Here is a 12,098-nt window from a genome sequence, read left to right as displayed (position 1 = left end):
GTTTAACACTCAGAAATGAATTGTCCAAGGAGACACATGTGCTGAGAAAGCAAGAGATTTTATTGGGAAGGGGCACCCAGGCAGAGATCAGTGGGTTAAGGGAACCCAGGAGAACAGCTCTGCCAAGTGGCTCACAATCTCGGGTTTTATGGTGATGGGATTAGTTTCCAGGTTGTCTTTGGCCAATCATTCTGACCCAGAGTCCTTCCTGGTGGTGCACACCTTGTTCAGCCAAGATGGACGCCAGCGAGATGGATTCTGGGAGGTGTTTGGACATGTGGTATCACCTTTTGACCTTTCCTGGACTCTTCCGGTTGGTGGTGGCAGCTTATTAGTTCCGTGCTCCTTACCAGGACCTCCTGTTGTAAAACAACTCATGCAAATGGTCATGATGGCGCCTGGTCAGGGTGGGCAGTTTCAGTCAGTGTGCTCGCCCTAACAGTCTCAGACCCACACACATTCCGTATCCCCACTGCTCCTCCCAGCACAAGCATCCCATGGGATTCACTCACGATTTCCTTAGAGTCGGGTGAAGCAAATGTCCTCATTTCTAGGCCACCAGACACTTGGGATGGGACACCTTCAGATCAAGTACTTGATCATTCCTTAGCTCTTTTGTGCTAAATCCATCAGTCATATGCCAGGAGAGTCTCAAAATTTTGTTTGAAAAATACCTCTTTTTTTCCCCTTCTGATGGTAAAAGTAATATAAAGTCATCCTAGAAAATTTGAAAAAAGTCAAAACTCTTTTAACATTTATTTATTTGCTGCCTAGGTCTTCGCTGCAGCACACGGGGTCTTTGCTGTGGTTGCAGGCCTCCCTCTGGTCCTGGCGTGTGGTGTTCCCTCTGTGGTCTGCAGAGCTCCGGCTCTCTCTAGTTGGGGCGCAGGCTCAGGAGTTGTGGTGTGTTCACTTAATTGCCCCAGGGCATGTGGTGTTGTAGCCATGCATTCTGGGAAACAAACTCACTCAGAAGGACAATGCAGATGGTGGGGTGCAGTTTCTCACACTGGTGGGCCCAAGGCAGAGTCTCCTCTTAGCCAAGAAGCCCGACCAGTTTTTGTGAAAACCTTACATACCCTAAGTGTACGTCCCTAAATTCCCTGAAACTAGTCTGAACAAAGGAAAAGAAAGATACAAAGTTAACCTGTGATTCATATGCCTGAAGCCTAGGTAGTTAACAGTGGACAATTATCAATAGGCCTGTGGTCACATCCCAATAAGCATAACAGAATGTATGATTCTATTCGGTTACACAGATAATTAGGGTACTCTTCTAGGTGACAGAGAGTCTAGGTACCAGCGCTGGGGCTCTTCCTTTGGCGGGGGAAGGGGGGGATCTGGTTTTCTAGTTGGTGTGTTGTTTCCATAGATACTGGGCATACAGCTCAAAGTCCACAGTCAGGCCCAAGATGGAGTTCTGCTTTCAAGATGGAGCCTGTTCTGTCTGTTTCCTCCTTCAGTGGGATCTTAATTCCCCAACCAGGGATGAAACCTGCGTCCCCTGCACTGGAAGGAGGATTCTTTACCACTGGACCACCAGGGAAGACCATAGAATATTTAAAAGGAAAATTAGAAGCCCCCTCAGCCCCCATCTCAGAAGTTCCCTATTAATATCTGTGTACATTTCCTTCCAATCTTTGATTTGGTCTGTGCCTTTGAGATCCACCCTGTTTTTCTGTGGGCTTTTCCCCCATGATACTAGAAATTCTCAAAGGGCTTCTTGAACACTCTCTTAGACACCACAAGTTTCCCCCACTGAATTCGTCTAAAATTTGCCATGTGGAATTGCTCATCAGAACACTTCTATTGACCTGGAGCATCACGGCAGCCTCGGTCCACAAGTGAAGCCCCCAAAACTCGAGGTGATTCTAGTGGTTCTTTGACCAGGTACTTTCCAGCTTGTAACTCAGTCATGTGTTGTTTCTTTGAGGTTAAAGTTCACCATCGGATTGTTTTGCACCTTAGCTAGTTTAACGTTAATTAACCATCTTTCTAATGTCTTTCTGAGCTAAGTCACTCAGTCTTATCTGACTCTGTGACCCTATGAACTATAGCCCACCAGGCTCCTCTGTCCATGGGACTCTCCAGGCAAGAATACCGGAGTGGGTGGCCATTTCCTACTTCAGGGGATCTTCCCAACACAGGGACCCAACCCGCATCTCTCGCGTTTCCTGCATTGCAGGCAGATTCTTTACTACAAGCACCACCTGGGAAGCCCGTCTTCTGGAGAGAAAGAACAGGGAGAAGGGGTTGGCTTTTTCACACAGACCCACATTTACTCTGAAACAAAAGACAGAAAAGCAACTCGGGTCAAGGAAACCATCAAGATCCCAGGCCCCACTCGGGTCATCCTTTTGCATGCTGTACAGCACTTCACAGTTTGCAGAGAGTTGCACTACGTTATCTCCGGGCAAGCCACGAGCCGGATGCGGAAGGACCGGGAAAGTGGTTCTGACTGGCAGTCTGATGCGCATGAGCTTGACTGGGGCCCAGAGCAAGTGCCGGCAGGGCGGTGGTCGGGCTGAGAGGTTGGTGGGAGGTCCTTTGCGTCCCAGGCTGTGCAGGAACAGAAAGGATGGTCTGTTCTACCAGCCACAGCTGCAGCTATCCCCGCTGAGCAGCTCAAATGCTCTTGCCAATGCAATTCACACCCCCTCAAATTCACACCTGGGATTCCAAGAAAGAAAGAAATGTTAAGAGCGATCATTAACATTCCTTTCTGTATTCCCCGCCCCCACCGCACCCCACCCCCGTGCGTATTTGCATTCGTGCCCACAGGTGCTGAAGCAATGCTCACAGCTCAGACCTGCCATGGCCCTCTCTCCTCCCCAGGCAGGGCAACCCGCTCCAGTATTCTTGCCTGGAGAATTCGATAGACTGAGGAGCCTGGCGGGCTAGTCCATAGGGTCTCAAAGAGTCGGACAGGACTAAAGCAACTGAACACACCTCCCCAGTCCAGGGCGGCCTGTGTTTGCTCCAGACAGGGCCTAAGGCAGGGCCGCTCCACTGGCATCACTCCGACTCCTCCTGGCATCACTTCTTACTTGACACTCCAGATCAGTCTCCTCTATGTTCCAGATACTCTCACATTTTATTGGCTTTTTCTGGTTTCTCAACTGTGTTCCTGTTCCCCACCAGGCGCTATTAAGCTTCCCATCCCATCTTCCCCGGGATAGATCTCACCTGCACACACAGCCTCACCTGGCTGAGGCTGTCACATAGTCCAGGCTCATACAGCTCCACCCACTACAGGCCAATAAGTCAGGAGATGAGTTGTGGGGGCAAGGAATAGTGACTTTATTTGGAAAACCAGCAGACTGAGAAGATGATGGACTAGTGTCCTAAAGCACCATCTTACCCAAGTCAGAGTTCAGATTTCTTTTAGACTGAAAGCGGTGGCAGCAGGGTTGGTTGTTGCAAACGTCTTGGTGTCGGAATCCTTTGCTGTTGCCGCTGTTGGTATAGGTCCAGTCATGATGATCCTAGAAACCTCCAACAAGACAAAGGTTATTCTCAATTCTACAACTTTTGATCTCTGTATCAATGAGCATTACACTTTTAAAGCTCAGAGCTTTGAGAATGGGCTACCTTGTGTATTTCAGGCTATAGGCAACGTTCTTAGCTTGTAGCAAAAGCAATTGAATCCAAAGGTTAAAGTAAAAGAAACCAGTGCAACGTGGAGTCAGATTTGCTCTTCCCTCCTTCAAGGCCACCATTCCATCCCACTCCCTGCGACCTTTAGCTTTCTTTGCTCCCATTTTTGTTCATTTTAAAAGGCACTTAAGTAGCATACGCATTGACGCTTCTTTCCCTGACACATGACACAGACATTCGATTAACCACATGCTAGTTCATCACAGTGTCAACTGAAAAAACAAAAAACAGCACAACCTTAAGGTTGAGAGTTGCGTTTAATTCAGAGGACCGACTGAGAACCTCAAGCCCAGGAGGCAGTATTTCAAGTAACCCTGAGAGAACTGCTCCAAGGAGGCGAGGAGGGAGAGCTAGAACAGGTAAAAGTTTTGCAACAAAGGGCATATAATAGGGAAAAAAGGTGACAGTTAATAAAAGAAAGCTAGATATCTCAAGCTAAGGAACTGAGTGCTTTTCTACGAATGGGAAAATGCAAGCATCTGAGCTTCCTGAAATCATTCCTCTGACATGCTCCTCAGCTGTCTGGGGCCAGCAGCCTGTGTTTTCACATCCTGATTTTCCGCAGGGCTCCCTGTGGGGAGCGGTCACAGTCTGATGGCTGCTAGGTGACAAGTATTCTTTATTTCCTTCCTGAGTTCCCTCAGGGCTCACCGTTGGAGGGCTGCAATTGCTGATGACCGTGACATTCTTTGTTGACTGACATGGCAGGCAATATTTTATTTCTCGCTAGATACTGTCAGAGGTTCAAGTGTCTGCCCACAATGCGGGAGACCAGGGTTCAATCCCTGGGTCGGGAAGATCCTCTGGAGAAGGAAATGGCAGCCCACTCCAGTATTCTTGCCTGGAGAATCCCATGGATGGAGGAGCTTGGTAGGCTACAGTCCACGGGGTCGCGAAGAGTCAGACACGACTGAGCGACTTCGCTTTCACTGTTAAAAAATAAAATTCAACTGAGTACCTTTGAAGATCAAATTGGCTTTATTCAACAATGCATGAACTAGGCAGCATCCTATTTAGCAGATAGACACTAGAGGTGCTGTACAAAGTGGATGATTTTTAAAGGTCTAAAAGGGATGGGACAGAGTGTCATAAACAATAAAGGATTATGTCAGGCAAGATCACCTGCTTTACGGGGAAAGTTGGGGTCTCTGTGAGAGATTACCTCATCTGTGGCCGGGAAATTCCAGACTGACTGTAAAAGGTTACATTTCTGGAGGGACTGAACCTCGGGTTGGGATAGGTAATCAGTCTGCCTTGGCTGATACAGAGCTTAGCACAGGGGACTCCATGTGGGGAGACCTTTGTTTCTTTTCAACATCATCAAACCCACACATACCCCATCTTCACTCTCTTCCTCTCTCCCAGCTTTTTTCCACATCAGCCCTCCGAGAACTCTTCTATCTGCTTATCCATGTCAGTACTGATGCCCACAGCATTAGAGAGAAGGCTAGAGTCAAAATTAGTACCTGTTTAAACACAATTATTTTTGTTTCTGGTTAGATGGCAGCTTTCTGCCACCAGCTGGGGACCCAGGCCCCTCCATCTCATGATTCCATCATCCATCCTACAAGGGGCAAGGCCAGAGGAGGGGGCATACCCATTATTTAAGACCTTGGCCCAGCAGGGCACACCCAGTCCTAGTGGGCCAGGTCTGGGAGCATGGCTGCCCCTCCATGCAAAGGAAGCTGGGAAATGTGATTCAGTCCTGAGCTAAGAAAAGGGGGAAAGTGGGTTTGTAGGATCAACTGGCAGGTTCCCAGGACTGCAAAGAGCAGTTACCTCTGTTCGTGTAGGTCCAGAAACTCACTGACCATTCAAACAGGAAGGTTACAAATGAGCCAGAAGATGGAGAAAACAGCTTCAAACTGGGGGCTGAGATGAGTGCAGGATCCCTCCATGACATATGAACGTGTGGAGAGATTGCAGAAAACTGTTGCTGTTGTTGTTGAGTTGCTAAGTCATGCCCACCTCTTTCGTGACCCCATGGACTATAGCCCACCAGGCTCCTCTTGTCTGTAGGATTTCCCAGGCAAGGATACTGGAGTGAGTTTTGCCGTTTCCTTCTCCAGGGGATCTTCCCAACCCAGGGATCAAACCACGTCTCCTGCATTGACAGGTGGCTTCTTTACCATCGGAGCACAAGGCAAGCCCAGAAACCTGCTAAGAGTCAGCTAATCTGACAAAGCCACCCTCTTCCACCTCAGCACTCAGGGAAACAAGACCCCAGGGTGACTCTGTGTAGGCAGAGAGCTCCCCACCTGAGGCCAAGATCAGACACACTCCAGGTCTCCAGACAAGAGTGCCCAGCCTGGCTGATTTTGAACCGAGTTCAGCCCACATGAAGTCAGACTTAGAGATTCCGTCTCAGGGCAAAATTAGCAATGAGAGCTCAGACATGACAACCGCTGCATCAGACACCCCACCCCGCCTTGCATGGGGTGCTAGCAGTGAGCAGGGACATTGCCCATGACTCCCATCCAGATCCCCCAACCCCATCCACCCTGTCCCAGTCTCAGCTGCTTCCTTTGACTCTTGTCCTGGTATCTGTTCTGTTCTAAGAGGAAAAAAGACAAGGTTCCTCCTCTACAAATGAAGAGTTACTGAGGGCAGTTATCTAAACATCAAAGCTATCTCGCCAAACATTGGACTCACAGACCAGATGCTGCTTCTTCCTTGTGCTGAAAGATAGAAACAGATCCATGGGATTGATTATTAAGGAAACTATCCAACCATGAGCAAGGTTAATCCATAAGATAAGTTGGTACCACTCGAGTCCCATCCCCAGCTGCTTGCTTATTCAGATAAATGTGTTCTCAACAGACTGTTTTTCTCCTTTAACCAAGGGGAGAAAAGGCACCCCAGAGTCAAATGACACAGAGCACAAGCCTGAGGGAAGAAACTGCTTATAAAACTTTCAGAAAGCTTTAAAATTATTGGCTGAACAAGAAATTTCACACAGTGGTTTATATGTGTTTCATAGCAACGTCGGTTCTAAACGTCCCCTTGCACTCGGATTCCGGGAGAGTCTTCCTAATGCTTCGTCATCAAATGATCGTACCAATGCTTTAATCATGATGGCCAGCAGAAAGAATACAACCACGAGCCAAAACTGCAGATGTTAAATGTTGAAGCAGAAACCAAACCAAATCTGTAAACATATAGAAAGAGAAAGACATGCCCCACACTGCTTTTAACCTTGGCATCGCCTTAGGGTAAAATGCATGCATGTGAAAGTCACCTGGTCATGTTCAACTCTTTGCCACCCCATGGACTGTTACAGTCCACGGAATTCCACAGAATACTGGAGTGGGTTGCCATGCCCTCTTTCAGGGGATCTTCCCAACCCAGGGATAGAACCCAGGTCTCCTGCACTGCAGGCAGATTCCTTACCAGCTGAGCCATGAGGAAAGCCCAAGAATACTGGAGTGAGTAGCCTATCCCTTCTCCAGGGGATCTTCCCGACCCAGGAATCAAACCAGGGTCTCCTGCATCGCAGGCGGATTCTTTACCAGCTGAGCTATCACGAAAGCTCATACTTACCAATAAAAACCAGAAATCTTTCAACTCTGAAATTTGACTGAATTAAAGACTTCGCTCAAAATTCTTGCCCCTAAAACCAAGGAAAGTAGCAAAGGAATAATTACAAAGGAGTGTTTATTACATGTCTGTTCCACGCAGGCAGATATCATGCACGTGGTCTTGTTTAACTTTATAATAACCCTATGAATTGGTTATCATGATGACCGTTTTGTAAATGTGAAAACTGTGGATCAGTCAATGAATTCGAATAGTCTGTTGGTCCTCTCAGGCTGCCCTAACAGAACCCTACAGACTGGAGGGCTTAAACAGCAGCAATTTGTTTTCTCGCAGTTCTGGGGGCTGGAAGTTTAAGACCAAGGTGCCAGCAGGGTTGGTTTCTGGTGCCCTCAATCGGTTTGGAAGACCTTTCTTCCTGCCTCCTCTCTGTGTCCTCACATGGCCTTTCTCCGCAAACACAGCCCCGGTGTCTCTTCCTTTCCTTAAAAGAGCACAAGTCCTTTTGGATTCAGGCTTCACCCTTTTGCACTCATTTCACCTTAATTATGTCCTCAGAGGACCCATCTCCAGACAGAGTCACACTGGGTGTCAGGGCTTCAACATATGGATTTAGGAGAATACCATCCGTAACAGCACGACCAGGAGCCCCAGCCGCCGAGTGGTAGAACCAAGGCTGTCTGGATCGAAGCATTTCTGTATCCGGAGTGGGCTGCTTCTCACATACCACAGCATCTCAGAGAGAGCCAGGAGACACCCTGCTGTCAGAGCCGACTCTTAGAACTTGCTGGCAGGGAGACACTTTCACAGCAGTGAGCCTTGTCCCGGTGGGAAGTGTGGTAAAGTCCTTACACAAGCTAGATCACAGGGCACAGGCAGATGACGCTCCTCCCAAAAGAGGCTTCATCTGCTCTGATAGGAGCTGCGCCAATGGGCCAATGATGCTTGGTCGTCTACCGCACTGCCAACCACCAAGGGGGTTTCCAGGACCCTCAGAGAGCCAGCGGTTCATTCGGTTTCTCTTTTCTTTTCTCCAAACCACCAGCTAACGTCCTAGAGGGCGACTCCATGGACCAGGATGTTGAGAGCCCCGTGGCCATTCACCAGCCAAAGTTGCCTAAGCAGGCCAGGGACGACCTGCCGAGACACGTCAGCCGGGACCGGACCAAAAGGAAAATCCAGAGGTACGTGCGGAAAGACGGAAAGTGCAACGTTCACCACGGCAACGTGAGGGAGACCTACCGCTACCTGACCGACATCTTCACCACCTTAGTGGACCTCAAGTGGAGGTTCAACCTGCTCATCTTCGTCATGGTCTACACCGTGACGTGGCTCTTTTTCGGGATGATCTGGTGGCTAATCGCATACATCCGCGGAGATATGGACCACATAGAGGACCCGTCCTGGACTCCGTGCGTCACCAACCTCAACGGGTTCGTCTCTGCTTTTTTATTCTCCATAGAGACAGAAACCACCATCGGTTATGGCTACCGGGTCATCACGGACAAGTGCCCGGAGGGCATCATCCTCCTCCTCATCCAGTCGGTGTTGGGGTCCATTGTCAACGCTTTCATGGTGGGGTGCATGTTTGTTAAAATATCGCAGCCCAAGAAGAGGGCGGAGACCCTGGTTTTTTCCACGCACGCAGTGATCTCCATGCGGGATGGGAAACTGTGCCTAATGTTTCGGGTGGGGGACCTGAGGAATTCCCACATCGTGGAGGCTTCCATCAGAGCCAAGCTGATTAAATCCAAACAGACTTCAGAAGGGGAGTTCATCCCTCTGAACCAGACGGACATCAATGTCGGGTATTACACGGGGGATGACCGTCTGTTTCTGGTGTCTCCGCTCATCATCAGCCACGAAATTAACCAGCAGAGTCCTTTCTGGGAGATCTCCAAAGCCCAGCTGCCCAAAGAGGAACTGGAAATTGTGGTCATCCTGGAAGGAATGGTGGAAGCTACAGGTAAGGCGTGCCCACTCTGGGGTGTCTGGGGATGGATGTTCATCTTAAGCCGGACTTCAAATCCTTACAAGATGTGGAAAACCGAACCTCCCTCACTATTAGACGTCACCTCTTTATTCACGAAATAGTGTATAGCCTCTTACCTTAAGGATGTCCACCAAGAAGTCTAACCATTTAGCTTAAAAAAAAAAAAAAAAAAAACCTTGGGAAAATATATTAATAATTTTTTAAAACACCTCTTAATATATTTTAAATTTTCAAACATTTACTTAAATGAAAATTTGATCTCCCTCTAAAGCAACTTTAGGTGGTTTTAAAGCATTGTTTAGTTTGTGTAACTTGAGGCTATTTATTGCCAAGACAGGAAGAAGAAGTTAAGCCTTTCAAAGGAAAACCTGACAAATTGCTTTAGTAAAAATGTAATTTTGCCCCTTCTTTGGGAGTCAGTCTCTTCTAAAAATAGAGAAATGGTCTGTTTTTATTGAAGTCTTCACTCAAATCTTTTCATATGTCTTACACATCCCAGCCGCAAAGGAGGTCCTTCCATAGTTGTCTGTAACGTCCTATGAAATAGAGTCGTAACCGCTGACTTAAGGTAACAATAGTGTCCCATAGGATAGGCGTAAAGTGGAACACTAATCCACACTTTGCTTTACTGTCTTCTGAGTTATCCATTTTAGCCTTGGGATGCTCTTTAGTTGTAATATCAGCCCTTCTGTGCTTTGAGGTGTTCAACTTGAGGCTCAGGGTGGGTTTACACAATCTGAAAATGCGTGGCCACTGGCCGGACTCCAGACTCTTCATCTACCCATGACTTGAGCTCAGTCATCCATCCAGGGCAAGTCACTGGTGCCATGTCTCTGCCTCCCTGGACCCAACAGGCAAGGTCATTATCTCTAACAAATTTCTCTTAAGGTGGTAAAGCCTTCGGCAGTAGATTTTTTTTAAATGCTTCAAGCAATAAAAAGGTGAGTAAAAGGCGTTGCATAAACTGTGCTCCTTTGCATGAGACAAAAGGAATGTCTAAAAACAAAATAATGCTAAATAAGTGCTATACAGGTGCACAGGGCTCTCTGTACCCTGAGCCTGACTTTGGGGCACACTGGTGAGGCAACAGTTGTGTGGGAGGAAGGGAGAAGGGGGAGGAGGAGAGCGGGGAAGAGCCTGGATCAGGGAGAGGGGAGGGGAAACCAACTCAAACAGGGAGCTCCATCAGTTCCCACAGACCAGAAACTTCCTCCCAGGCCAAGCACAGGGACTCTGGGTCCCCCTAGTGGTAGCCATTGAGATACAGCCTCTGGAAGCACAAACTGACCCCTGGGGATGCAGTTTTAATATTTGATTTCTCGCTATAAACTCTCCCAAAAGGACAGGAGGGAGGAAAATGGGCAAGCTTATTTCTCCTCCCATCTCTGAGCCCCAGAAGCAAAATCCAGTGGAGAGGTACCATCTGGTTACTGGTGTTAACTCAAACTTCAAATTCCAGGAGCTGTGTTTCCTCAGATCAAAGCCCAATCTCGAAAGATAAACAAATGCGGAGTAAGGAACTTATCTTTGTGTTGTCCCTGAGTCTGAATCCTCCCCAGGGCACGCCGTGTCCTTCTGATGACAGCTTGTGATGAGTGAGCCTTTCCAGCCAGAGGACCGTCCCTTTGTTAGTAATTCATAGTGACAGTTGCCTCTGAGCATCCGGTGGCCTTTCTGCTGCCGCTTTAGAGAAAACTGGGTGGTTACCAGCAAAAAGGAATCAACACACCCCTGTTCCTGGGGAAAGGCGACTGCTATCAACTTTCTAAAAATAATAATTTTCTAATTTCTCAAAAATAGAGGGAGGAGGAGTGCTCTAGAAAGTTCTGGGTTTTTCTAGAAGCTGGACACCTCTTGATTTTTTTCTTGACAGGATTTGCACAGTTCAGTCTTTCCAGCACGTCTGATCTCTTAAACTTCAGGGAGACACTTTTTTCTTTGTGAATGAAAAGCACAGTTGGGATTTATGGGTATGAAACAGGCTTTTGGGAAGGACTCCCTGGTGGCTCAGACGGTAAAGCATCTGCCTGCAATGCAGGAGACCCGGGTTTGATCCCTGGGTCGGGAAGATCCCCTGGAGAAGGAAATGGCAACCCACTCCAGTACTCTTGCCTGGAAAACCCCATGGATGGAGGAGTCTGGTAGGCTACATTCCATGGGATCTCAAAGAGTCCGACTGGACTTGAACGACTTCACTTTCACTTTGGGGAAGGAAAGATGCTTCAATGAACCAAAGCCACAGGAAAAAAATTAATGTGGACCAAATGCACACTGAGGAAAACAAATTCACAAAGATCTCATTATTCACTGGAAGGCTAGATGGGAAATTAGGAGCCATGGAAACCCAAGCTGACACAAAACAGCCTCTGCTTGACTCCAGCTTTGTTTCAAGTCTGTCTCAGTTGACCTTAAACTACTGTCCGTGACCTCCGTTAGGGGGCCTCTCACTGAGGCCCATTTCAAGGACGAGCCTCATCAGCAACACCTCTGCAGCCTCAAAGCAATGCCCTCTTCCTGTCTTGCACGGCGTGGGCGCACAGTGTCACGACGTGGTATCTTCTGGAGACCCAAGCTACTGAGCAGTAGGCTGAGAGGACCAGTCCTTCAGACGGCGGGGGGCTCAGGCTCAGCACAGGTCAGCCAGTGACACACAGTAAATATCCCATCCCCGAGCTCGCTGCCCCCAGCCCGCTTCATCACATCACCCAGGGTCAGGCTCATCTTTAGAAATGGCAGGTCAGCTCCTGGAAGGCAAGCGGCTGAGTCTTGCCCACCTCTGAGGGCCTGCGGGTCCTGGCCCTAAGACTCACACCCACAAAAGACAGACGCACGCTCCTGGTGGATGGCTTGGATCTGGCCCTGCCCAGATCAGGGGGAATGTGTCACCTCCCAAGAACCTTCAGGTCATGTGATT

The 12,098-nt window shown here is 48.4% G+C and overlaps 1 protein-coding gene across 1 annotated transcript in view; it reads left to right on the top strand.

Moving 5' to 3' along the window:
• The first annotated feature begins 391 nt into the window (after positions 1-391).
• The window catches only part of KCNJ6 (potassium inwardly rectifying channel subfamily J member 6), a 105,224-nt gene continuing 93,517 nt past the window's right edge, over positions 392-12,098 (top strand). The window contains exons 1-2 of the mRNA XM_052645849.1: positions 392-401; positions 8,237-9,157. Of these exons, the coding sequence (XP_052501809.1) occupies positions 392-401; positions 8,237-9,157 (931 nt within the window). The remainder of the gene's footprint in view (positions 402-8,236; positions 9,158-12,098) is intronic.

The sequence above is a fragment of the Budorcas taxicolor genome, chromosome 1 (assembly GCF_023091745.1).
Source record: "Budorcas taxicolor isolate Tak-1 chromosome 1, Takin1.1, whole genome shotgun sequence".
In the NCBI taxonomy this organism is placed as follows: Eukaryota; Metazoa; Chordata; class Mammalia; order Artiodactyla; family Bovidae; genus Budorcas; species Budorcas taxicolor.
The sequence above is the reverse complement of the archived record's forward strand: the minus strand, read 5'-3'. Positions and strand labels throughout refer to the sequence as shown.